The 27,898-nt window shown below is 41.1% G+C and overlaps 3 protein-coding genes across 3 annotated transcripts; 1 reads left to right on the plus strand and 2 right to left on the minus strand.

The window, feature by feature from the left end:
* The first annotated feature begins 32 nt into the window (after positions 1-32).
* On the plus strand, positions 33-27,500 carry LOC134188876 (trichohyalin-like). The gene is made up of 20 exons (XM_062657084.1): positions 33-289; positions 2,817-3,038; positions 3,114-3,180; positions 11,715-11,929; positions 12,318-12,392; positions 13,454-13,516; positions 13,571-13,647; positions 14,508-14,782; positions 14,886-15,078; positions 15,413-15,575; positions 15,632-15,766; positions 16,191-16,319; positions 16,388-16,440; positions 17,487-17,795; positions 19,604-19,692; positions 21,361-21,477; positions 24,645-24,717; positions 24,776-24,874; positions 26,873-27,009; positions 27,336-27,500. The coding sequence occupies exons 1-20, from the start codon at positions 119-121 to the stop codon at positions 27,413-27,415; spliced, it is 2,742 nt and encodes a 913-aa protein (XP_062513068.1). The 5' UTR covers positions 33-118; the 3' UTR covers positions 27,416-27,500.
* Positions 4,480-6,864, minus strand: LOC134188940 (piggyBac transposable element-derived protein 4-like). The gene is made up of 8 exons (XM_062657153.1): positions 6,652-6,864; positions 6,342-6,587; positions 6,210-6,285; positions 5,881-6,153; positions 5,561-5,815; positions 5,300-5,502; positions 5,064-5,245; positions 4,480-5,010 (listed from the first exon to the last, which is right to left on the minus strand). Exons 1-8 carry the CDS (start codon positions 6,772-6,774, stop codon positions 4,794-4,796), a joined length of 1,575 nt encoding a protein of 524 aa, XP_062513137.1. The 5' UTR covers positions 6,775-6,864; the 3' UTR covers positions 4,480-4,793.
* LOC134188941 (uncharacterized) lies at positions 6,757-8,225 on the minus strand. Its single transcript, XM_062657155.1, has 6 exons — positions 7,907-8,225; positions 7,507-7,617; positions 7,335-7,421; positions 7,202-7,270; positions 7,076-7,142; positions 6,757-7,002 (listed from the first exon to the last, which is right to left on the minus strand). Exons 1-6 carry the CDS (start codon positions 8,215-8,217, stop codon positions 6,826-6,828), a joined length of 822 nt encoding a protein of 273 aa, XP_062513139.1. The 5' UTR covers positions 8,218-8,225; the 3' UTR covers positions 6,757-6,825.
* Positions 27,501-27,898: the final 398 nt, after the last annotated feature.

The raw sequence follows: 27,898 nt of genomic DNA on the forward strand, positions 1-27,898 counted from the left end.
ATTGATATGTACCAAGAACAGTTGATATCAATTCTTTGTTGTAGTGCAAACGGCAAAATTCGCTTCTCCTTGTAGAACGTCTAGATTAAGTTAATAATCAGATATTCAAACTGTCGGCATGGCCATGGATGTCTTAGACGACGAGGATGATATTGACGCAGAAATCAGACGTCAACTGGACGCCTTACACGAGAGCGACATGTCAGAGGAAGAGGATGATAGAAATGAATGGAGACTAGAGAGTGTCGTTAGTGGTGAAGATGACGGAAAAAGTGAATACGAGCAACAGGTATAGTAACTACACCTAACTGACTGGATTATTGATCAAACACAAGAATTAATAGTTAATATTAATATTGTTATTAATATTAATATTGTTATTAATACTTTTTATACTTTTATTATAGTCTTTGTTATTAACGTTAACTTAATAGTATTGTTATTGATATTAAAATATATGTTTTAAAATTTTTGTTTGGTATTTATTGATTATTTATATTTATTTTAAATATCTGGTCTGGTACTGTAGTAAATAAATTTTTATGCCAGTGAGTTTTTCCATACATACCGTGATCATGTTATAATTTCAGCTATAGATATGAGCTATCAGAAAAGGACTAAAAGTCACATGAAAAGCAAATAGTGTACACTCAAGAGTTTATTAATAATGTTTGGTTGTGTGTGTGTGTGTGTGTGTGTGTGTGTGTGTGTGTGTGTGTGTGTGTGTGTGTACACAGACATGTGCATGTTTGTGACTGCTTAGCTAGGTTTGCTCAAAAAATGTGTTATGCTTTTTTATTGTGGCCAAAATTGTCTAATCACAGAATTGTATTTGTACATAGCAACCTCAGACAACAAACAGACAGCCAATCACAAAATGTCGATTTTAAAGAAGCACTTCACCGATTGATGCACACGCATTAACTCTTCACTCCACCCTTGGTCGCTAATCGTTTCTGGTCTTTTTAAGTTGGGAAGTTTGGTGCTGTCTCAGAGCAAATCTGAGCATTATGATAACGCAAAAACAACATGGTACGAGACGTTTTTTCAAATAACGTCCAATAATTTAAGTTTTGTTTTACCGCTTCGTGTAGACTTTGATATTTGCTTAGGCGAAAGTAAAACTTTCTTTTGCATCACTGACTCACCTTCAATCGACAGCGAAAAGCACTTATGCGAGCGATGGTTTGGCTATAGAATGAAGGCATTTTGTGTCACGTGATTATGTGGGTGACGCATGTTTCCTTGTGTTTTTTGCATTCCGCAAGCCCTTTTGTACTGTAGTATGGCCTCCATTCATAGAAAGAAACGCGGAGGAAAATGCGAAAGACCGAGCAATTGCAAGTCACTCAAGACGATCATGTGGAGTCTACAACGTACGAACGACTGAGTTGCTTATGAACTGTAACTTGTTCTCTTTCACTTTCAGAGTTGCTTGAAGTGTCTAGAGCCATCTCTTGTGTGCTCTCGTAGTTGGCCTCGGAAAGCAAGACTAAATCAATGCACCGCACAACACAGCAAGCGTTCGGTCCGCAGCCCAAGGCCTTAGTGTACGTTAACGTCTACTGCGCGTGCATCGATTGGTGAAGTGTTCCTTTAAGAATAGAGTTTACTAGAACAGTCAAATTCATGTTTGCAATTACTGGGTCCTGTTGCAAAAATGAACAACAGAAAATTACCTGGTTGCAATGGCTAGTGTGATATCAATTGTTTATCTGAAGTACAACAATTATATGGGAACCTAACATTGCATAACCAGGAGCAACTGTACAGTATGTCTCATATGTGTAAACACTCTTGTTAGGGGCCTGTCGTAATTGTCAGCAGTTTTTACGAAACGAAAAACTTTTGCATGCGGGCGGGTGGGTTGAAAGCCATTTAGTTTTGGAAAATGTTAATGCTATAGACTGTGCACAGTGCAGTAGATGTGCAAACTTTGCTGGCATCCAAGGTCAAAACCGGATATGGCGGCCATACAGACAATGCCTTTTGTCGGCGGCGCGGTAAGGGTCCATTCTTCTCGAAATCCGAGAACATTAGTAATAGTCTCTACTACTCTGTCATTGAGACACTGTGGAAGTTATCTCCGTTGGACGACAGGAAGGCATTCTTCAAGAAAGCAAAGACCCTTTGGGTTACAAATACTCGACCAAGAGACAGTGTGGAGCAACTGTTTTCTCAAGCAGATGAACTAGGAAATGACAGCCAAGAGCAATTGTTACCCTCATTTTTAGTTGCTGGGAATCAGAAACACATCTTTTTAGTGAAGAGAGGAAGACCATGCAAAAAAGATTAGCTTGAGTATTAAAGCAATGACTACTTGATGTACTGAAGCTACTTTTAATACCCGCTGACTGTCCAGTAATCTGTTATTCTGTTCTAGCAATCTTGAGGTTAGCCTTCTTGAGAGAATGTAGTGTTCTTCGTTATCTGTGGACGTATATGCCTGGCCATCTAGATCATGCATGGTATCAAAATTAATGTAACTTTTGGGGGTATGAAAAACGATGGTTTTTCATTTTGTAACACTTGCCAACAATTACAGACGGCCCCTTACTTTGTTCCTTACAGACTATTCTAGCGAAGTTACAGACTTTATGGTGACATGGAAAGACAGTTGCTTTGTACAGTTTTAGATAGATTTGCATGATTGGAAGGAAAGTGAAAAGTCTATTGTTTCTTCAGAAGGATTATAGGTGTAGAAGTGAGGTTGAAAACACATTAGTTACGAGTTTATATGAATTTCTTTAATTATGTTAAACTAGGCAAGGGAGTTCACATATTTAAATTATTAAATAGTTTTTTTATTTTTTCAGAATCCAGACGGTCTTAAGTGTCTTCCTGATTCAATGGTCGTTTACCTCACAGCCATCAGAGGTTGTCACGACGAGCGAGTAGAAAGAGAGCTACAAGACTGGAAACAAACCATAGAGAATGTTGACATCCAAAGCAAGACAACGGACGAATTATTAGAGGAGAAGCTAAAGCTCGAGTTAGGTGATCAATTTAGCATTAAAGAAGTGATGATGTCAAAACAAGTAAATAGGAAATTGATTTTATTAGATGTTTGACATTAGATGAGTGTATTGTGGGTTGTGTGTCATGTACTGTAGGTTATTGAAGATATGGAGAAAGAAGAGTGCAATGGAATAGAAACGTTCATACAAGGAGATATGCTTAGTAAGTGCCATATGAGTTATGGGTCAGATATATTAGCAATTAATTAAATTTTCAAATTTATTTTTATAAACTACAATTCTATTTTCTAATACAGCTATGCCCTATCCTCGTGTGATTTGATCACGTGACTTGATCAAAAATACATTTTTTAGTTATAAAAGTAGTACTCTGAAATAGCTAACAAAGACATGGATGCTAAGTTGGTGCAGATTCTGAAAGAAAACGTGAAGCTCTCTAGTGATTGACATGCATGCATAGATTCACATTTTACACCCCAAGGCATGTGCACATACCAGAGAGCATGTGCCATAGGAAATTAATTAACACGTTGCTGTATGCACAGTGTCAGAGAATGTTTGACTGCATGTGTGGTGGGATAGCTCAGTTGGCTAGAGATTCATCTTATGGAGTGATCACATCCGGGACCTTGCAGGGTTACAGGTCTAAGTCACAGTGATGGCGAGCTATGGCATAATTTCCTTGGGCAAGAAACTTACACACAATTGCCTCTCTCAACTCAGGAGTATAAATAAGTACCTGGTCTTTGACTGGGGTGGCTAAGGCCTCCGACTCCAACAAAGTCCATCAGCCACTGGGGTCCACGTGGGACTTCGGGTGCCCACACCACAGTTGGTGTTGCAGTCGGTGCTCCTGCGAGCACCTGGCCAGGCTCCAGGGGATTGCTTAGCATGGCCCATAGCTCCTGCTTAGTGCACAGGAACCCCAGCCATCTGGCTGGGAGGGGGCATTACCGTTTAACAGCAGCTCCTTATTCATTTGCCATTTTTTGCCATGTTGGTGATGTAAGCTATTAGATGAATTCCTACTGGCGCCAGTTACAACCTGCTTACCCTGTTTCTTCGGACATCTTCGGGGGTTTGCACGGGGTTATTGATTTCTGTGCACTAAGGTGACGAGAAACATAGAAATAAAACAGAGTGGCGCCGGCCTTAGATGCAAAAAGCATTTGCTGTGGTGATAGTCATTAATTGGCAAGCGAAGTGATCGAGCCTCTCTTTTGTCATACCAATTATGGTCAAGATATGTTATATTTATATACGATATTTATATATTAACTAGAATTTTAAAAACTTTTTCTCTGAAAAAAGAAAGATGTAGGGATTGTATAATAAGTTATAAAAACAAGACTTGGATAATATGAACCAAATCCAGACATCATTAGTGAATCCTTCCAACCCACTAAAAGTAAAATGTAGGGAATGTGGTTGGAAGGATTCACAAATGATGTCTGGCTTTGGTTCATAGTATCTAAATCTTGTTTCTATTACTAGCCTTTGATTTTCACATTGTCGGGCCTGGCAGACACCACCAGGCACTTAGAGCAAGAAAATCAATTGTAAATACGTCCTTGCAAATTTCAAAGCGCCATTTGGCACACACGTAGTACGTTGTCTCCCCAACAGAAAAAGTTGATTTCAACTACAGGGAGTTCCCCCAAAAGGGAACTTCCCGGACATGAAACACGCCCCTCTATCTGACGAGGTAATAGTTGCACACACAGTGATAATTCCTGCCCTAGTATCAAAAACACTTCCACTCCTACAAACCAAGACTGTGATTACCACATCATAACTACAAGTATATACAACTACTTACATTAATTCTTCTCGATATATAAAAATAGAATCCTCTGGCCTTTCACGTCTTAATCTACTTACCTCTAGTCTACATTGTTTAGCTAACATACTATACTGATGATAAACCTTAAAACAATTCCTTTGACCAGTAAAACATAAAAAAATACCGCAATCTACACAACAGCTATAAATACATGTTCGACGGTTTTCCCGCAATCTACATACAATACACCTAAAAAATAATGACAGTCAATTGCAGTACTGGTAGATGCTACATTTGCTTACTGTCGTCCCGAACATGTTTTCAGCATCCAGGCCGGCATGTGGTACATCGGCCTCATGTAGTCGGGAGCCGCAGTGATGTTGCCAGGTCGCCCTCCAGTGCGTTGAGCCTGGTACTTGTTGCTGGCACTTAGACCAGCAACTAACTCTTCGACCAGCTTCAGAATGAAATCTTTATGACTGATCTAAAGATAGGTGACTATTAATATCAACTATACAACCCATATAAGCAAAATCACCTTGTTGTCTGAACAGCTTCGATATAAGATGTATGAATTGGTGGTAGCGGTCTCAAGGAAGTTGAAGAGGTAAACCATAGGCCAACAGAAAACCTTCCTCAAGACCGCATAGAAGCTGTTCATCTGGTCGAAGAGGTCGACACCTCCCATTTTCTTGTTGTAGTCTGGAATGACTGGAGGTGCTGGCACTTCCTTTACTGCACCTGAAAGAGATCACGTCAACATGCACCACATCTACTTAGCTAAACCGAAGTCTTATACCCCCGTTGGCCTTGCTCCTACGCTCCACGGTGTTGCCGTCATACGTGCCAGCGTGTATGGTGGTGAGCAAGGCGCAATCCACGCTATCTTTCCAGACTACATAGAGGCACTGTCCATCCCTGGTCCACCTCCAGGCACCTCTATGCTGCCCCGCAAACAATTTGCCCTTCAGCTGGGGTGGAAAACCACGTCTTAATCGACGTATTGTGCCAGCTGCGTATATGTGTATGTCTCTCAGCTTTTCAAAAAGTTGTTCTAAAGAACAAACAACATTGGTGGAAATGTCCTCAATCAAACAAACAAACACAAATAAACACTACTTGATGAATAATAGTTGTCAAGGTATAGATGGTAACCTTTGCCGAGAGACCTTGCTGGTGTGTCAGGGTTGCGGGGTTGCAGGAGCTCGATGACAACCTTGGAGGTCAAGCCTTCCTCGGTGGCGCCTTCCTGAGAGCCAAGGTATACGTCAAAATCAACAACGTAGCCGGCTCCCAGGGGGAAGTTTGGGTCCCATGATGTTGCTAGGACCCATAGCTTTAACCCCCATTTGATGGGTTTCTTGGGCATGTGCTGTTTCATACCAGATCTACCTGTGAAAAAATGCATTAGAACAAATAAACATAACAACTAAGTGCCAGCAGATTACCCTTAAACCGGAGCATTCGTTCGTCTATGCAAATGTCCTGCCCCGGATGGTAGAGCTGGCGGCAGGTGTGCTTGATCTGAAAATGTAATTGCAATGACATCTGCATTATTATAAAACTTACACCATACTTACATGGTCGAGGACAGGACGAATCTTAAAAAGTCTGTCCTCAGGCACACCTGCATTGTCTGGTTGCTGGTCTGCTGGTTGCTGGTCTACTGGTCGCTGGTCTGCCGGCGGTTGAGGTGGTCTGGCTGCTGGTGGTGGTGGTAGTGCAGCTGCTAGTGGTGCAGCTACTGCTGGTTCAGTTGCTGGTGGTGCAGCTGCAGCCAGACCAGGTGTGTTCTGAGGACGCCTTGGTGGTGTAAAAGTGTTCATCTATTCATAACTTACAACATCAAAACTTTACTGACAGACAGCTTGCCTATAGACAATGACATACCATAAATGCTCGCATAATGGCATTAAACCGCCGGCAAGACATCACAGATTTAAAATCAATGTGTCCAAGAAATCGTTTATTAGACCAGTAGTCTGTAATAGCTGGCAACCGGACAATTCCCATGCCCAAGAGGAGGCCAAACAAGGCCTCCAGCTCCTGTGGGTAGGTGTCGTGCTACCACTGGCAGTTCAAAGACTCAGCACGATATCGCCCCTTTGTGTTGGTATGTCGAGCGATATCCTGGAGGACGGCATCTGGGAAAAAGACACGAAACAAGTCGATCGGCGATGGTCCCACCATACCTGCTGGAAGCTGGGGGCCTGGATTTCTGGTAGGTTCGAAATCGCAATTCTGAAATAATTCAATTCAGTAATCAATGACAAAGATACTAATTAGCATCAAGTTTGTACTGTAGCACACTTACCTGACACTCCAGACCCCCATCCGTATCACAGCAATCAGGATGATGGAGACCAAGACCAATCAGCCTTCTACAAATTAATTAATTATTAAATAAAACTTGGCCCTACACACCAATAAATGCACATACCGTTCTTCTGCATCCCACGGCCTTCTTCTGCCCTTCGGCAGAGGCACATTAGGGAAGCAGAAGTCATGGCTTCCAATCCAAAACACACTGAATTACCCACATCAGACAAAAAGCAGGTTTAGTGTTAACGTACCTCTTGTTCGGGTCTGGATGGTAGAATGGAGCCACCCACTCCTCCTCTACTGGCTGACGAGCACGTTGCCGTGCCCGTTTACGTCGCCTGTAAAGGAAATGAAGGAGTTTGAGAATTCAATCCACGCATACAAAACCTGGAAGCAATTAATACAAAACCGGAAACAAGATACCGTGGTTGAACAGTCGCTGCACTTGGTCCAGGGACGTCGGCTGCGAGCAAGTCCGCAAACCCATCATCACCACCCTCCTCTTCCTCTGGTCCTGTTACACCCGACTCGTCACTGCCAAGAAAAAGATTCACAATCAGACCAAACAAAAAACGGTCGCCGTACTCGTAACCGTAATCAAAATTGCGCGACCAGCTTCGAAAAAAACTCGTGCAGATATACCTCTACGCAGTTGCAGCGTTTATTTCTCTCTAGAAAACGATGCTACGCAATGCGACGAAATTGTTCGGCTGCATCGCAAGGGCTGACGTCAAGCAAACCGGAAGTCGCAGAACACAGTCGAAAAACATTCTAGCTAGGCAGATACAAAACAAAAATTAACAGAAGCACTTGCAAAACTTACTCCGTGGACTTGTCCTTTTCCTGATCGGACTCTTCAGCCTCCAGGACTGCAGCCTGGGCGTCAATTCGACGCTGAACCTCATCGTCCCAATCAGAGTCATCATCGCGCTGGTCAGGACCAGCAGCGACTCCGAACTCTTCCTCTTCATCCCCGTCACAGTCCACGTACTCCAAATCGAGCATTTCAGGATCGGCGATAGGCCTACAAACTCGCTTCGAAGCGCGACGACCTTCCATTGGTCTCGTAGGTGAAAAAATTCCAAGACTGCAAGACAAGCTTCCCTGACGTAATTTGGGACTCGTACAGTACATGTAAGGCAGCGTTTAATTAATTTCAGCCTAGGGAACAAACTCCCGTATATATCAGATGAAGAGCGCATGCTCGTCTAGCGAGGCTTGTCGCCAGTAAGAAACGTCTTCCTAGCAGTTCACTAACACGATGAGGTCTTCGTCAACTGTTCAAATCGACGGCATAATGACGAAAATCGATAGCGAAGATATCAGATCTATCGTGGAATGCGGCCACGCCTCACCACGTGCAAATCAAAGGACAACTTTTTATAAATCCCTACATATATTTCTTTTTTCAGAGAGTTTTTAAAATTCTAGTTTGATCAGTTTTTAAGAGTACGAAAGCACAGCGTACTCCACTAATTAAACAAAGATTTATAGCCTAACAAAATTACACATTTCCTAAATCATACTTGGTATACATGTATAGTCTCATATCTCGAGCATGTGGATCTTAGGATTACAGTGTACTTGCAAAATACGCTAAGAGCTATGCACTGTTTGTGTATAGGTGGTTTGAATCAGACATTACATTTAGTTGCAATAGTATCACTAGTAAGTATGGAGCTGTGTTCTAGCTACTCGCTTCAGAGCTACGAGCATACGTGCATGTAGTTGTGTGTGTGTGTGTGTGTGTGTGTGTGTGTGTGTGTGTGTGTGTGTGTGTGTGTGTGTGTGTGTGTGTGTGTGTGTGTGTGTGTGTGTGTGTGTGTGTACTGCAAAATAATTCGATCTCGTGCAAAAGGTCGAGATTGGAGAAGGAATGTATGCAGATGATTAGCTGTTAGATCTCCTGGTTGTCTACAACAATCTCTAGATGCATGCTTGCATAATTTAAAGTTTGTGTCCAGTGGGGTATGAGTATTAGCGTTTATATAACTAAAGTTCTTGATGCGGGCAACAAGCAAGCTCGCATTTCCATTGGTGGTCATGCATCACGTTTCAGAATGTTGATGAGTTTGTTATCTAGACTACTTAATTGAAATCGCAAGATTCGTTAAGTTAGATAGACATGTCACTGCTATGAGAATCGAGATGCCAGTTTCAGCAGCTCAGCTTTTTTTTCGTCATCATTGTTGGCCAGGTGTCATTGAACGCTACATGCACACGCCGACATTTGCGCACATGCACGTGACCAAGCAACATAAAGCCCCCCTTTCCAGCACTCATTAGGTCAGGGAAACGCGTGTAGTTTGAATTTGCCTAAACATTCTTGCTTGAAACTTTGCACATTTCTTTACTAATAGTTCGTGTATATTATCTCAACGTAACTAAGATATCAAAGTGCATCTTCATATAGAAGGAATGAAAAGGCTCGGCCGACTCCTAATTTATGTTTTTCTCTACGAAAATTGTATAGTCTGCCAATAGTCAATAATATTGCTCACTGACATTAGTAGCATAAAGTTCTAGCAATCTGCAGAAGTGAATTTTTGAATTTATATTGTCTACTCGAGATATTAACCATATGAGGCCCCAAAAGAGGATACACTCTGAAGCCTATCATTTTCTCATTTCGACGCTGCTGATACCAAAACTTTATCTAGAGCATCTAGACGCATTGCACTAGAAAACTTTAAAACCGTGTTCGAATATTCACCCGTTTAGTTGTTTGGCAACCGTTTATTTGCTTAAAACATTTCTATAACACAATATTGATATTGATTGAACACAACTCATAAATCGAACAGCAAACAATCATCTAGCAGTCAATAAACGCAACAACGCAGCTGCAGCGGCACTCATGACGGTTTCTGATGTCTAGCTGCCTGTGAACAAACTTAAACAGCAACAACGACAGCATCTTCAGATCGTCAGACTGAAGAAAAATGCGTGATGAAAAAGAAGAAGAAGAAGAAGAAAGAAGGAGAAAGAAGAAGAAAGAAGAAGAAAGAAGACAAAATCCAGCGGAAACTCCGAAATTGACGAGCAGTTTTCTCCTTCTGAAGACAAGCTGAGATCAATTCAGAAGGAGTCAAGCGTAGTTGAACTTGTAAGGTTTTTTTAACTGTCGTTTTCAAGATATTTAGCCGCGTTTTAATTAAAAGGTGATTTCTGAAGGTCTAAAATCTGACCATGCCCACACAACCTGGTTAATCCCTACATACAGGGTACTACATACCCTGTGATATATTTATATGATGCCAGATGAATGCAATTTTGACTTCGCAACATATGCACTAAATATTGAAACAAGGTTCCCTTATTGAGGGCTCGATGCAATTACAATTTCTTTGCGAAAAAAGTGAAATGACTCTAGATTTCATTCCTGTACACGACTAAGGAGCAAAAGACTGATGTGTGACAAAAGGAATGGATATGAAAAGCTAAAGGAAGAGAAAAGTCTCTAATTTTTAGTTTCCGCACGTTAGTTTGACAGAAATTATTGCTACGCAACCATGTTACGCTACTAGCTAAGTAAACAAATGAGGCAATTGAAGCGTAAATGAAGAATTGAAAGACAAAGCTAGAAGAAGAGCAACTGAAATTCTGTTTTGTGAGTTCCAGCGTTGCTATGTAACACAACAACTTTGTTATGCGACTAGGCAAAAACAGAACACCAGCACTTGCCAAACACAATTCTAACGAGCATTTTACTAGTATTAATGGAGTTTTGCTTTACCTTAACTTGTACTGTACTAGGTAGCAAGAACTATGATAAGATTTTAGCATTGGAGATGTTATCTTCTTTGCTAGGCAGTGAGTCTTCATAGCTTTGCTATGTTGAGCTGCTTCTAATATTATGTATGGCACTAAACAAGCCATTTGCTATAATAGAATCTGTGTGTGTGTGTGTGTGTGTGTGTGTGTGTGTGTGTGTGTGTGTGTGTGTGTGTGTGTATGTGTGTGTGTGTGTGTGTGTGTGTGTGTGTGTGTGTGTGTGTGTGTGTGTGTGTGTGTGTGTGTGTGTGTGTGTGTGTGTGTGCTATATAGGTGTGTGGCGAGAGTTAAATTTGGAGAATGGAAACATCCGGAACCTTTGGGTTGTGGGTTTAAGTACGTGATGGGCACAGATGTAATTCTCTTAGGCAAGGAACTCATGCGCATTTGCCTTTTCCGACTCAGGAATATAAATGAGTACATGTAGCTTGTCGTTGACTAGGGTGGACATGACCACTGACTTGGCAGTAACATCCAGCAGCAGACGGGTTCTTGTGGGCTTTGGTGTCTAGTCCCAGAGCTGTGCCATAGCCAGTGCCCCTGGATGAGTCTGGCCAGGTGGATTGTAGCGCTGGCTCTTAGCCTCCATGTAGTACAGGGAGGCCTTGTCTCTAGACGCACGGAAAACTGTCTTTGCAACTGACCTTAACGTCGATGTTGAACGACATGAAGGGCCCAACATTTGTCCATTTGTACTATTGTAGACAACAAATGTTATGTCAGACATTTAATTTCTCATTTTTGGCAACACACAGTTTTGAAGATGTATATTTGAGGCTACATGTTAGTCTGTGTTTGTACTGTGGCTTATAGAGCTTACACGTCTGTGCAGGTCAACAGTGATTTGTTACTTGCAGGTTCGTCAGGTGATGAGTTATTGGATCAAAATGAGGAGATGAAGAAACTACAGCAGATGTTGTTGCAGCAGCAGGAGATGGCAGACAAACGAAGGGCTGAATTTGAGAGAAAACAGGAGGAAGTAAGAGAGAATGAGAGGAGAGTTGAAGAGCAACGAAAACAAAGAGAGATTGAGAGGATAGAGGAACAGCAGCGGTTAGCAGAAGAGCAAAAGGTAGACGTTGCACTTAGATATGCATACACAAGCAGACAGACAGACAGACAGACAGACAGACAGACAGACACACACACACACACACACACACACACACACACACACACACACACACACGTGCACACACGCACACACACACACACGTGCACACACGCACACACACACACCACACACACACACACACACACACACACACACACACACACACACACACACACACACACACACACACACACACACACACACACACACACACTGACAGAGGGCACACAAACATTCAGCTTATTAGACAGACAGATCGATGTAGACAAATTACACTTTTTGTGACTTGCAAGGAACCTAACGGGTACTTTCAGCTTTTTCATATCTTCTTGATTTCGATTCTTAGCTTGCTCTTGAAAAATTGAACGAAGAGTTAAAAGAAGAGATGAGACAACTGGAAAGAGAACGTGTTAAGCACGAGGTAATTAATTAACAAAGTAAATAAACACAATGCAGTGTACATATTTCAGCCAGACGTTCATCACATTACCTACATGTCTCATGTTGTGTTGCCATCTTCAAACTCTTTGTGTCGTGTCTAAGTTAATCACACGGTTTAGCTATTTACACATTGCTGGGACATCAAGCTGTGTGGGAGGAAGTAGACTGTTGTGGGCCTTCCTCACAGCAGTTGTACGTCAACTTTATCAGTGTTCATCTGCTTGCAAGGAAGTAATTGTCAAGCCTTTATGATTGGTGTTGTGTGAGCATCTTGTGGATGTGTGTGTGTGTGTGTGTGTGTGTGTGTGTGTGTGTGTGTGTGTGTGTGTGTGTGTGTGTGTGTGTGTATGTGTGTGTGTGTGTGTGCGTGCACGCGCTTGTGCATGTGCACTCCAATTGAGAACAATAGATTTGGAACAGGGCAAATCAGACATCAAAAATCATGACTTTTGTACTAGCATACACATGTTGGTTTATCATTTGCGAAAGCGGGATCATGTGTAGGTGCAGCATGAAATGCTAGTCATCATAGTATTAAATGTGTGCAATGATATGCAACTACTTTGTGTTGGTACAGTAGGATGTAAGTTATCTGATCACTTTGGGACTGACCCTGTCCATAACTCTGAATATTTATGATAGCTGACGTTAACTCTCTCGGTCGATGTTTCTGGGTCTCCAAGGCTACTCATGCGCACTAATTTATACCAAATCCATGTATATTGCTGAACAAAGAAAACACCCAAACTTGACTGCACTCTATGAGAAAGTAGTTTACCATGTGATGTTACATAATATCTTGACATTCACTTTGTTGTGTGCATGCATGTAACAGTTTATATCGCGTACTTTTAGAGGGTATCCGAGGCACTTTGCGTTCGGTTAACTGACACTTTCAGATAACTGGCATTTGGATAACTGACATACTACTGTACTTGTTTGTAGTAATTTGATATATTGCAATTCGTTTTAATCAGATGTGTTTTCTACTGTTTGTGTGAGTGCATACAGATGTCATGACATTCTTGTTTTATTTTATAGACTGAGATGGCTTATTTTACAGCTGAGCAACAGAAACAGCAAGAAGAGCTTAATGTGTTGATAGTAAGTGGTATGTATATGGTTGCTTTCTGCAGTGTTTTAGTTTTTGTTTGTTAGACTTTTGAAGCTCAACGAAAGGAAGAAATTAATCACAAGGCAGCTGTTTGTATACAGAGAGTTTATCGTGGATATAGGTGAGATGCATATGACGAACTTCCATCTCATTTAGTTTTCTTTATGTGCAGCCACCTCTCTCAGGAGTGGCCAATCTTACTAAGTCCAGGTGCCCCTGAGTGGCACCAAGCCTTGTTGCCACTAGCAGACTTCATGTAGATGCCAGTACTGTACTATTAACTCTCTTATTGTACACTGTGAGATTGTGCTCAGAATGTGATACTAAGGACATGCCACGTTCTAAACGCCCAGTTGTGCATGCTAGTCAACTGAACGGGCTAAAGTGTAAGTATGCTTGGATCCCCACTTGCTTTCTCCTGAGCTATCTTCTGTGTTTCTTGCGTGCACTAACGGAAAAGAAGCAGAACGAGATTCCGAGTCTATTGTTTGAGAAGTCACGGCTAAACCCATATGCAAGTGCCAACCTGTTTTCAGAATGTCTGTCGCTACTACCGAATGCCTCTGTGGCCACAACATACATGTAATGTCTATTACCACTTGTGGCACCATGGTGACAATTGGCCACCGCTGTAGACTTCATTTGTTTGTCTGGTTATTTTTCTTTGTTTTTGTTTACTTATCTACCTTATATTTTATTATTGTTGGTTTATCTATGTTCCATCCCACTCAGTAGCAGAGGTGCAGAGCCACTAAACAGCTAAAACATTAAAGAAAAATATAATTTTTGGATTTGTTTCCTTGTTTGTTTACATGTGTATCTGTCTGTTGTCTCTGTTATTAATTTTGTTTTTCTGCTTGTTTGTTTGCTTGTTTTTGTTGTGTTTGTTGTCTTTCCATCTCGTTTACCAGTCTGTTTGTGCGCCCATCTGCCCCCTGGTGTGCATCAGCATTATTGCTAATTTGTATACCACAACGTTAGCGTATGTAAGTGGATGAAGCCTTTGCTGACTCAGAAGAAATGTGAAAGGCTAAAGCGGCTAGAACAGGAACGCATTTGGATGCAGAGAGAGGCAGACGAGAAACGTAGAAGAGAAGAGCAAGAGAAACAACGAAAAGAAGAAGAAGAACGTAGAAGGAGAGAAGAAAAGAGAAAGGAAGAAGAACGTAGAAGCAGAGAGGAACAACAAAGAAGAGAAGAACAAGAAACGAAACGGATTGAAGAAGAGAAGAGACGAGAACAAGAGCGAATTGAAGGTAAACTCTAATACATCTAATTATGCATCGTAAACTCAGTGTATTGACCGATTGCCACTGTATGCAGTCTTTAGTGTTTGGTGATTGTTATTGCGTTTGTTAGAGGAAGAGAGGAGGGAAAAGGAGGAAGCAAAGAGAAGGATGAAGGTGGAAGAGGAGGAAAGGAGGAAGAGAGAAGAAGAGAGAAGGATACGAATAGAAGAAGAGAGGAGGAAACAGATGGAGGAGGAACAGAGAAGGAGGCAAAGGGAAGAAGAAGAAAGGAAGCGAAAACAAGAGGAAGAAGAGAGGAAAAGGTGCAATATGTTTGTGCAGATAAAGCATCTATTTGTCTGTTATAGTTGTTCAGTCTATCTGCATGCATTTACATGGTCATCACACACACACACACACACACACACACACACACACACACACACACACACACACACACACACACACACACACACACACACACACACACACACACACACACACACACATGTACGCACACGCATGCTTGCACACACGCACACACACACACCTCGTCCAATTTAGAGTAGTTTATATGATTGGACACATATTGTACCGATATCTCTAGCATTTGCTTGTGTTGCATCTTATTGTTGCATTACTGTCTTATATTAACAGACGAGAGGAGGAGCGTCGACTTTTAGCAGAACTAGAGAGACAACGAGCAGAAGACGAACGGAAGAGAAGAATAGAGGAACAACGAATAAGAGAGGAAGAAGAGAGACGGCAACTGGAACGCAAGAGGAAACGATTAGAAGAGGAAATGAAGAAAACACCAGAAGTATTATTTTATGAAAATTTTGAAACCGGTCTGTAGTGTTTCATGGTATTTTGTAGTATGTTGCTGCTGTGAAGATACAGGCTACTTGGAGAGGTCATGTGACTAGAGTAGTTTTATGGGATTGGTTGCCCTGGCTACAGAAGAGAGAGGAAGAATGGGTAAAGAGAAATGAGGCAGCCATAAGAATACAGGTCTAAGAATATGAATTGCTAATATAATGACAACCACACGATTGGTTTAGACAGCCACACAAACAGACAGATAGACATACTGACACACTGACATGCACACAAACAGACAGACAGACTGACATAAATATGGCACACACACGCTTGCAGACAGACAGACAGACTGACGTACACACACACACACACACACACACACACACACACACACACACACACACACACACACACACACACACACAGATGGACAGACAGACAGACACACAAACAGACAGACATGCAAACAGACAAACAAACAGGCAGACAGACTGACACACATAGCGATACATACGCACATTGATAGACAGACAGACAAGTGCATATGGCATGATGTTGTGGTAGTTGGTCAACTGATTGGTCAGTGATGGGCTTGACGTATTTTTTATTGTAGGCTCTAGTTCGTGGTGTCCTCTTACGTAAGCGGTTGGATGAAGCTCTTCTTGCTGCGAAGTTTGATGATGAAGTGGACGACTTTGATTACGACCAGGAAATAGATTTATCAGCATTTGATTTCGATCAGGTGAAACTCTTCGATGTGTGCACTGTTGAATTATATCATTACTGAGTGAAATTTATGTTATTATGCAGACACAGTTGGATGAAGGTTGGGGACCAGCTCCAACTCCACAGCTACCCCCGAGGTAATGCAAGACTTGAGATTAGTTGGTGTAAGGTATAATTTTGTAGTTGATTGTGTTCTTGGTGGGTCAAACACTTCTCTCACGGCAGCATAGTTTTGACAAAAATATCCTCCTTTGTTGTAAATGAGTGCTGAGACAAGAATATGTTGAGAAACATTTTGTTGAGTTTATTTTAGCGATTGCTTTGTGCTGTAGTTGTATCACATTTAGATGTACGTAACGTATGGTTGCTTATAAAAGCCGAGCTTGAATAAAAGCCGAAAATTGAAGACTTTGTGCTTCGTACAATCCGGTTGCATGTAGAAGCCAAGCTTTTGTTGAAGACGCTCAGCATGTGATCACGTCTACATGTGCTTGTGTCGGGGGTGGGGGTGGGGTGTAGCATTGATGACGAGGAAAAAGCGGACGCTCTTGAAACTGGCAGCTAATGGTAGTCATGTTTATTTATTTATCTTGCCGAATCTTGCTTTTTCAAACAGTATATAGTAGTCATGTTTATACCTTGACATGTTCAAATGGCAAATAAGTCTGTCTTGAATATTAGCCTGAATTCCAATTCATCTTATACAGATATAGGCACGGCCTTTACATGTGACAATGCAGTATGTACATACAGCAATGTCGATAGTAATGTGATGGCTTGGTGCACTAGATACTTGAAAACAATATGATGACATTAGACAAGGAATGTTGTGTATCAGATTGTACTCACATGCAAACACACACACATGCACGCACAAACACACACATGCACGCACAAACACAAACACACACACACACACACACACACACACACACACACACACACACACACACACACACACACACACACACACACACACACACACACACACACACACACACACACACACACACACACATGTGCGCATCCACATGCCTAATTTCTGTTTATCATTTAAACATTGCTAGAGAGCTGCTGCTCGATATGTATTATTCCTGATTGTATTTTTAAGTCATTTAGTCATTTGGTACAACTACTGTATTGCATAAAGTTTTGATAACTCGGTTTGTTGTACTACTTATAGGCAGCCAGTTTTAGCTCCAATTGCGACTCAGTCTGACAGTAATCTTCTCATACAAAATCAACCTAGTGTACACAGATCGCCAGCCCCTGATCCTCGCACTGCTTGGGGAAGCATCAGTCGACTATCTAACAATCGATCAGCTTTGTCACACTCTACACCAGATGTTGCACATGGTCGTGCATTGAGCTCTCATTCAGAGGTTGCAGGTGGACTGACTCCATTGACGGCTCATCCATCAGATTTGTTTAGAGGTGAGAAGGCTGATGGACCTTCTGGAGGAGCTGGAGAAGAGAAAATCTCGTATGAATGGTAAGTGGCAGTTGACTGGAAATCAATAAATGTTCTAAGCTATTTAATTTTATAACTTTATTAAATTGCAAAGAATTTACTAACTACATCACTTACTACCTTTTGACAAATTTGTAGCCCAAATATTCATGCGGATGCACATACAGTGTTGTCTGAATGGTTGTGTTCATTGTTTGGGTTGGGCAGAAACGACTTTCTCGGCTCAGAGTATATAGTGTCTTGTCAACGAATTGACATTTGCAAGCCAAGACATCAGAGACATGTTGAGAATGAAGTAGGTACGTCGGCTGGCATCTATTCGAATGTTAATTGAGCCTCACCTCTTCCACACATGTGTTCAAGACTCACGAGAGAAGTTTACAAACATTTAATTCTTACGAAACAGTGATTTTCCTAACCCCCTTCAAACATGCGTCCTCATCTTGCGCATATTTGGCTCCGCCCCTAAAAAGGCGCAGCCTAAGTCGGTAATGTGGTACAGTAGTAAACGTTTTCGATGGTGAATGTAATTGTAATGTATGTATATCAACCAAACTTGTAGACAGGTTTCATTATTAAACCAAAATTCAAACTAATAATAACACTTTGTGACTATGCTCATAATGTTATGATATAGTCATACAAATTACGCCTAGATGCTGTCCAAGTATTATAGGCAAATACTTTCTACTATAGACTAGTCTATATCAAACAAACATGTGGGCATGTTTTACTAGTTTAATATAATTATTAACCAAACTTGTGCAAACAAACTTCTAGTAACAGTCTGTAATTATGTTTCATGTTATGTGGCAGTGAGTGCCTATAACACTTTGTGCCCAAGGTGCTGTCCAAGTAACCTTCTAGCTTTGTGCTCTTTCCACTTGCAAAATGCACGCTCAAAATTAAACTGATACATAGGTGGTCCTTCTAGTAAAATGTGCATCAAGCAGTCAATTTTCTCTTCAGACAAACGGTTCCATAGTTTTGTCATAATAGGATTGCTGACAAGAGAATCCTCTTTCACAGCCAGCATTTGTTACTGGTATGACAAGTACATCTGTCAACAGTTACTGGAGCAAGCACTAGACGCAAAGTCAGTTTAGTAACCTACACTTACCCCATAAGGAAGTGATCATGAGTTATGAGATAGAGGTCGCACCAGGTGTGCTCATTAGAGCTTATACATATTACATCATTTAACCTAAATAGTTCCAGTTGCTTTCTGTACATCTTACAAGATAATTGGATAATGATCATAGGTCCACCTTTTGTATCTGAATCCTCTGTCCTTTGTAGGAAGGGCTTAGTTAACCTAATAAACGAAAATGCCAGGCTCTGCTATACCAAGATCATCGGGAAGGTCCAAAGGCAGCAGAAATATTGCAGATTTTGAAGTTCAACCTTATGGGGAATAGTCTAAACTTGCTGGTGTAATGGGTTTTAGGAGACAAGAATGCACTTAATAGGATGCATCCCTCTGTCTGAAATCTGCGTCCCAACCTCCTCAAATGCGTCCCAGGACGCATCAAATGTATTGTAGGAAAATCACTGGAAATAGAGTTTGCAGCAATTTATGAACTTTTACTAGCAAAGATTTGTGATTTGCAGTATCACATGAGAGATAGACTATTGGCCAAATGTGTACCTTTGTGTGGTTCAGTTGCACGTTCAATTTTGATTTTTGGCGTGTTTTCCCTTTGTTGTTTATTGAACTGAGGGCCTACTCAATATTTTCCAATTGTATTATAATTGACAATTATTTCTGTTGTGGATTTATTGATATAAAATCTCTAATTCTGACCTTTTGTTGTTGTTTTATCACTCAGGGGCTTCAAGAACGCAGAAACGGCCAAGATTATGATGAAACGTGCACGAAGGTTGAAACAGAACGTGTTGAGCAGAAAAAAATTGCAAGGTGTTACACATCTGTCAGTTTGTCTGTCTGTACATGTGTTCATCTATCAATCTAAATTTAGTTGTTACTTGTTTGCATGCTTGTGGTACAACAACAACAACAACAACAACAACAGCAACAGCAGTTTCAGAGCAAATGTGTTCTTCAAATTTACAACACTTTGACAACTCAAGTTTTTACACTCTGATTGACTAAACTGCTATCCTTAGCAAGTCGTTTACTTGAGCTTCCCGGATTAACTAAGCTTTTGTCCTTGACTTTGATTAAGTTTTGCAATTTTAAATCTCTATAATTGCTAGTTTGTGCTGTCTGTCAGTTTGTCTGCCACTTGTGGGAATGACCTGCTTTGACTGTCCTTAATACTACACCTTGGCTAGTCTTGCATAGTCAGACCTTACTCACCACCATGCTCCAGCAAGAAAGGGTCTGGTGAAATGCTTATACTATTCCAAAATTTTGTGGGGATAACGACCTCTCTAAAGATAGCAGGAGGTCTAAGTAGTAGGTGTCATATGTGTTGATTTTATGGTCAGTTACAATTGTAATTAATTATAGAAGTTGTGTGCCTGTAAACGGGCATCCTAATCAGAGATTCATTTCTCAACCTTGTGGACCTTGAACTACTGTCCTGTGCAGGAGGGACATACATTTGTGACCAAGTTGTCTGTGAAGTTGGGCTTCAATTGTCACCGATCGTCATCCGACTTTGTGCTATTCGATATATTGTACTTCACAAGGTTGGTGAACAAATCTCTGATTAGGATGTCCATTCACAGGCAGACAACTTCTTTTTAATTACAATTGTAATTGGCCGTAATCAACACACACGACACCAGCAGAATGCAATTGAGTGACACCTACTTAGACCTCCTGCTATCTTTAAAGATGTCTTTATCCGCACGAATCTTGGCAAGTGTAGAACAAAATTATATAGGCATTCCACCAGACCCTTTCTCACTGGAAGTATGATGGCGGGTAGGGTCCGGCTATGCGACACTAGACGGTTGGAAGCTTGTGTGTGTGTGTGTGTGTGTGTGTGTGTGTGTGTGTGTGTGTGTGTGTGTGTGTGTGTGTGTGTGTGTGTGTGTGTGTGTGTGTGTGTGTGTGTGTGTGTGTGTGTGTGTGTGTGTGTGTTTCAGTGCCACAGTCCTAATGTAAATTAATCAATTGTTTTTGCTCATTCTCTGTTTGAAATGTTGAGCTTGTGAGTATGACCTAGTTCTGAACTTCCAGCAGGTGTATCTAAACTCGTAGTATGTAGGCTCACTTAAGCAAATGCCTCATATCGATTGGATGTTTATTTGTCTGTCTGTCTGTCTGTCTGCTTGTTTGTCGTTCTCTTCATTTGTGCGAGTCAGCTCGTCTCTATAGTCTATTGTTTGTAATTTATGCCCTGTTGGTTGTCACTTTTTTGCTGCTTGCCAGCTGATATTTATGTGTCTTTGCAGATCTCTTTATTTGTTTTATGTCTGTCTCCAGCTTTCTGCGAACCAGTCTGTTTGTCTTTGACTGTTTTTTTATTAGTTTGCTTGCATGTCAATTTTTTTGTATATTTTTCTGTCATCTGCATGTTTGTTTGTTATCCATATTTGTTTGTCTATCTGTTTTTCAGCTGCCTACTTGCTCGCCTATTTGTCTGTTCAAGTAGTTATAACTCTTGTGTTCTAGACCCTCAGAAACGCCTAGAACTGTTCAGGAAGTTGGATGTAACTGCCGGGAAACCTCTTGGCAATGTTTACAGGAGACGGTTGCCAGTGGAACGGACCAGCTATTTTGCTCATCTCGGTAGGTCTGTTTGCGATGGCCTTGCATGCATCCCCGTTGTCATGCTCGCATGTTGAGCGGTCTTTTTTGCGGCAATGACTCAGTCTATTTTGTTGTTGAATGCAGTCACATGTCTTTTTCAGTTTTATCGGTTGTATTGTGCCGTTTATCTTATTTTAGTTTGTTAGTTTTAGTCCATCTGTATTGCTGTCTTCAGTCTGCTTTTTTATCTGTTTTTGTTGACCTGTTAGCTGGCTATTGGTTTGTTTAGCTTTTCTATCTGCTTATTTATCTGCATGTTATAGTCTGTTCATTATGGTTTGTCTCTAGATTGTTTATCTGTGTGATGTGTTGTTTAGTTTACCATAAATTGTCTGCATTGCCAGGCCCTCTTCGTTTTGTCAGGACAACTGATTTGTTTGTATGTCTATCTGGTTTTCTGTCTGTCTGTCTGTCTGTCTGTCTGTCTGTCAGTCTGTCTGTCTGTCTGTCAATATATATATATATATATATATATATATATATATATATATATATATATATATATATATTCTATTTTTTATCAGAGCTATAACAGGCTAAACAATCTTCAGAACAAATACAGCTAGACTACATGTTCTTTGACTCTGTAGAGCCTGACACTAATTTATCTACCGCAAAAACAATTGATTTGAGTTTATTTATCAGGGCAAGTCTTCTACAGCAAGGGAAATGCAGTAGGATGGGTTCCTGTTTACATCTAAGTTATTGCTGTATTTCTCGGTTTTCTGATTTTCTCTCATTGTTGCTGTAACCCCATCTTCAGTTTGGGAGATGATGTCTTTTTGTTAAGAATGAGCTCCCGAGATATCAAGACTCAGAGTGGAATACGTATAACCAACTGGTGTTCATGACCGACCACAGATTTGCTTAGATCGGGCATACCTATATGACTGTTCAAGGTGTAATAGTTATTGCATGGATGATAGGTAGTAAATGAGCGACCCAAAAGTCCAGACAGCTGACTGAAGCAGCTGGCAAGACCTAGAGTTGGTGATTTTCAGATGTGTACTGTGAGTGCAAAATGACGTTTTAAATTTATTTTATTTTACTGGTATCATATTTGTTTCCTCAAGAACCATTTATTGCACCGGCTGCAGTTTATTGCATGAGATGCAGTCGAATAGGATAAGAAGTGGGTGGGCCAGGGGCTGGTAACATGCTCTTGATTAGCTTGCTCAGACATATCTTGGTCTATTCATGTCATTACTTTACAGACCTTTTAACCACCACCACAACCACCCGTCATCACTATGATCAATAACCATGCAACAGCAACAAGCCAAGTTTGTGTTTTGATTTTGATAGCATATGAATACAGTAGTGAATGTGATGCAACAAATAAAGAAATGGGGCTAAGTGTTGATGTCGATAATTACAAGAAAGGATTATGAATTTAAATAAGAATGAATGCCCAAAATTTTTAATAAGCACGATGTCTGACCAAGACTTTTACCTTAGATGCCTCTCTGAAGTTCAAAGTCACAACCAGACTGAGAATCGAAAGCTACTACAGCACTGTTGCTGTATCGGTTTCTCGGCTTTCTGTGATGGGTTATCTTCAGATCTTTTAATTAAGAAATCACTTCGTACATTTGCTAATGACTCGCGAGTCCATACAGGACCACCATCCATCTTGCATGTATCTCACACCCCAACCCCACACGTGTCTCTAGGCAAAAATCAACAGATTGCAGTTCAAACCTTGGAGAGATTGGGATGGATTCCAGCCATGCCCTTGCACCCTCTCTTAGTAAGGGATCTGAATCAAGCTCCATGTCGAAGATACTGAGATCTGTTCTTCAGTGAGGTGACAATTCTGCTAACTCGTTCTTGAGACAGTTTGGTAGTGTCTGTCTGTCTCGTTTTTGTTCTGTCTGTGTGTCTGTCTGTGTGTATGTATGTATGTATGTCCGTCCCTCTGTATGTATGTATGTATATATGTATGTCCACCCCTCTGTCTGTCTGCCTGTTTGTCTGTCTGTCTGTCTGTCTGTCTGTTTATCTTTAGTATCGTACTGCATGTATGCCTTTCTTAGCTCATTTGAGCAGTTTTTGTTTAACCCCTTAATTTGTTTGCCTTCTAATATGTCTAATTGTCTTGCTGCTTGCTGGCATTGTTTTGCATGTGCATATACCGGTACAGTGAAACCTGTACCAGCGACCACCTTCTCCCAGCGACCACCTGGCTTTAGTGACCACATCTGCCTGGCGCAGAACGTTGTCCCATACAATAGCTACTGTACTAAGCGACCACCTGCCCAACGCGACCAACGACCGCTAATCCAAAGGCCCTACAGCAATTAACACCTCTTCTAAGCGACCACAATGTACCTTTTCGTCTTGATTACACATTCCAACACGGCTGTCACCTCTCTGAGGTGTTGCCGACACACGTGCGGTACACTTGTATCCCAAATCAATTCTTGCTTGCATGATGTCGTGAAAAGTTCTGAGTCTAGGTGACCGGGTAAAGGATAATTCAGCTGTCTGAGAAAGGAATCTCAGCGAGGCAGATGGCAGGCAGGTGGCAGGCAAATGTCGTTGACGCTGGACAACATGGCATTGACACAAGTGACACTGAAGATGATGATTATGATCCACCTCAAATTTGAGTTCAAACTTACAAACAAGCCATAGAGCTCGTGGATGACCTATTCCAGTTTCCACTCATCAGAAATGATTAGAAAATGCTGGATTTGGTTGCAAAGCTGGAAAGTGTGGTGCAGAAGATGAGTTTGGAAGCCAGGCAGCAGCAAACTCTATCCAGTTTCTTTTCCCTGTCACAGTAGCTAGCTTTGATTAGAACCGTCTGTAACCACATGGACGAAAAACAGTATGTACATTGCACAAAACAAGAAACGAGACGTTTAGGACTTTGTAAGTTCCGTGTCGTGGTGGTCTGGCATGCAGGGCTATAGGTATGTGAAAGTGCGGGGCTTCCTCTACTAAGCGACCAATACCCCTGGGTCCCACAGGTGGTCACATAGTACAGGTTTCACTGTATCATAATATGTTTGTCTTTTTCAAGTCAAGTATTACTGATCAAGATATCACCATGCATATTCACAGAATTAATAAATAACTTATTACTTCAGTAACATGTCTCATGTCAAAGCTCTCTCTAATGTTATGCGCTTGCATTTTAGCTCACAATGAATCGTCAAGTGATGATTCGTTGTTTGAAGCTCAACAACAAGTCAGAGCTGACTTAACATTCAAGTTTGTCCAGAAGTCTTGATTATATCTTGCTACAATGCAACAGACATTTTGTGTACAGATGGGTTCATGAGCAGTTTGTCTCTCCTCCTGATCATCAGTCTGTCGGGAGGTCACATGATAAACAGGCTTTGTCTACAGTTAAAGACAGAAATAATGGGTGAGTGTGGCGTATGCTATGCAGGTTGTGTGGGTGAATAACCTGATTATGTGGACATGGAGTGCAGTTTTTTTATAGTTGTGGTACATACAGACAGACTGATGGGGATGCATGGATGTACCAACAGACTTCACATACATGTACAGGCAAATGGATAGACAGACAGTCAGACAGAAAGAAAGACAGACAGAAAGAAAGAAAGACAGACAGACTGATTATTATGTAGTGGACTTTAGCTTTGCTTATAGAGTTTGATGGAAATTTCATTGTAATGGAAATATATGAAAGACAGACAGACAGACAGACTAAAAAGGTCTGCATGCTTGCTTGCTTGTGGGCATGTGCACACACACTTTATCTTCTTCTTTCCTTTTCGCTACTCAACAATGAGTTCACGACTTCCATTCAGCAGTTTTTGTTTACAGTTTGTCTTTTATGAGCACGTTCGTGTGCAAAGAGTCCAATTGTAGAATGACATAGTCGATGACAGATATGTCAGATATTGATGACAGAACGATTGCAAACATTCTTTGTACCAGTAGTCAAGTTTTCTGGTGTATAGTTGTGACACGTCAGTCTCTTTTGTTCAATCTTGTCAATTCTAGCTTCCTCGTAGCGATTTAAACCAAATCTCATATTTTTCTTCCACTTTAAATGGTCACGTGCTATCATTCCCAATTTTGGTGATCAATGCCAGCATTCTGTAGATTGTGTCTTAGAGTGTCTTTGAACCTCAACCTCTGACCACCAACTTCTGTTGGTGCATGTAACAACTGACTGTATAGCACTTTGTTTTGGTAAACGTCTCTCATCCAGAAGTTCTGCAAAGAGCTAAAATAACAGGAATTGAATACATGTTGACTCAACACACACACACACACACACACACACACACACACACACACACACACACACACACACACACACACACACACACACACACACACACACACACACACACCAGTGGCGTAGCTCGGCTGCACTAAGGGGGTTCACAAATCTCGGACAAAAAATAATGTATGTGAGTACATTATAATATTACACGTACACACATACACATTGCTCAATGTCAGTGCACAGGATATAAATTAATAGTCACTAACTCAATGCCATTCATTTTACAGTATTCCTTTAAAACTGTTTGCCATTATGTATACGCATGACATGCAAAGCAGCGGTCTACTGATCTAGTCTAACTGAAAATGATCAACTCAACGTCAAACAGTTTAAATAAGAAATTCTCGGAAACAAAACCTCGATAATGTCTGCTTCTTAGACTTACAAGGAAGCCGAGATGCGGAAGACATCTTGGAAAAATTGAAATCTATGGCCACGTTCGCATGTCTGGATGGTCCAGGGTTTGTCCACGAGCTGCCAGATGATCGGAAATAAATTGCTAGCCTGGGGGGTTTACATGCAACCTGTGAACAGTGGTAGCTACACCACTGCACATACACACACACACACACACACACACACACACACACACACACACACACACACACACACACACACACACACACACACACACACACACACACCACAGCGACACAAGAAGCAAACTTGAACCAATACACTTGCTAATTGTACTGGTGGACAGACCACACCAATGCATATCCAAATATTAAAGTCTATTGATAGTATTCCCATCGCATTACTGTCTGGTTTACACCTAATTGTTCAATACCTGACACATCATTAGTAGCACTGTCACTCATGCATTTCATCAGCTAATTGATGAACGTCTATCCCAGTGCATTGCTTTTACACTGGAAATGGAACACTCTGTTCACATGATCTATTCCTTTGTTCCTGGTGTCTCCTGTTACTTACTCATCTCTTGTTTTCCAGCATGCCGAAAAGATGTCCTTTCATGCAGTGTTACACAATACTTTGTATTGTCTTACTTCTTCTGCATTTTTATGCAAATGTTGTTTCTTATTATAATGCAAAGCTTGTTTTGAATTCACAGTTTTGTTTGGGTGTGATTTTCTGTAGCAAATCATCGAGTTTATCCAATTTATCTCAAGTTGAACAAGGTCTCCTTCATTTGGCGTCAAACATAAGAGCAAAGGCTGGAGCTACACTCCTCTCCTCAAAGCAAACAGATAGAAGATACTCAGAGACAGAAAGTGGTAATTGAATATGACCCTGTGTTTGACCTGTGAGGATGTGGGTTTGCGTGTACGAAATGCATGTGTCTGTATGTCTGTCTGTTTATCTGTTCTATCTGTCTGTCTGTTTGTCTGTCCGTCTGTCTGTCTGTATCTCTGTCTGTTGTTAGTCTGATTGCCTGCCTATCTGTCCGTCTGTCTGTTTCCCTGTCTGTCTATCTGTCCATCTGTCCATCTGTCTATCCGCCTGTCTGTCTGTCTATCTGTCTGCTTGTCTGTCTGTTTGTATGGCCATTTGTTTGTCTGTCTGCTTGTACATGTGCATGTGTTGTTCTGTTTTGTTGTAGACAAAAGCATCAAACTGCCAGCTATCAAAGTTCACTCCGCACCTGTCAGAAAGACAAGAAATAGACCCAGCAATAACTAACTTGTACACGAAATTGCTCTCTTTCCTACTTTACTGTACAGCAGTATATTTGTATCGGAATAAATGTATTGAAATAGTGAAATCATTATTGAACAGTGAATATGCAAACAAGAGAGTCTATGGTAGGTATGGTGTGTGTATGGTATGTGAATTTTTGTTCACTTTCTGATGGTGTGTGTGTGTGTGTGTGTGTGTGTGTGTGTGTGTGTGTGTGTGTGTGTGTGTGTGTGTGTGTGTGTGTGTGTGTGTGAGTGAATGTTTTATTGCCCTTGTGCCTGTATGTCTGAAACAGATGTCAGAAATCAATACCTATGCATCTGTGTTTTCCTTTTTTCTTCAATTACTTTAGTAACCAAGCAGTCAAGCAAGCACACAGGCACACACACACACACACACACACACACAACACACACACACACACACACACACACACACACACACACACACACACACACACACACACACACCTGCATTCCTAAGTGC

This window comes from Corticium candelabrum, chromosome 13 (genome assembly GCF_963422355.1).
Source record: "Corticium candelabrum chromosome 13, ooCorCand1.1, whole genome shotgun sequence".
NCBI lineage: Eukaryota > Metazoa > Porifera > Homoscleromorpha > Homosclerophorida > Plakinidae > Corticium > Corticium candelabrum.

Coding starts and splice junctions, on each gene's coding strand:
- LOC134188941 (XM_062657155.1), bottom strand. CDS start 8,217: ATGTACTGTACGAGTCCCAAATTACGTCAGGGAAGCTTGTCTTGCAGT. Junction 7,271..7,334: donor CATCCAGACCCGAACAAGAG/GTACGTTAACAC, acceptor TTGGATTGGAAG/CCATGACTTCTGCTTCCCTA. Junction 7,143..7,201: donor CCGTGGGATGCAGAAGAACG/GTATGTGCATTT, acceptor ATTAATTTGTAG/AAGGCTGATTGGTCTTGGTC.
- LOC134188940 (XM_062657153.1), bottom strand. CDS start 6,774: ATGGGAATTGTCCGGTTGCCAGCTATTACAGACTACTGGTCTAATAAA. Junction 5,503..5,560: donor TAGGAGCAAGGCCAACGGGG/GTATAAGACTTC, acceptor GATCTCTTTCAG/GTGCAGTAAAGGAAGTGCCA. Junction 5,246..5,299: donor GAAGCTGTTCAGACAACAAG/GTGATTTTGCTT, acceptor ACCTATCTTTAG/ATCAGTCATAAAGATTTCAT.
- LOC134188876 (XM_062657084.1), top strand. CDS start 119: ATGGCCATGGATGTCTTAGACGACGAGGATGATATTGACGCAGAAATC. Junction 12,393..13,453: donor GAGAACGTGTTAAGCACGAG/GTAATTAATTAA, acceptor TTTATTTTATAG/ACTGAGATGGCTTATTTTAC. Junction 16,320..16,387: donor CAGCATTTGATTTCGATCAG/GTGAAACTCTTC, acceptor GTTATTATGCAG/ACACAGTTGGATGAAGGTTG.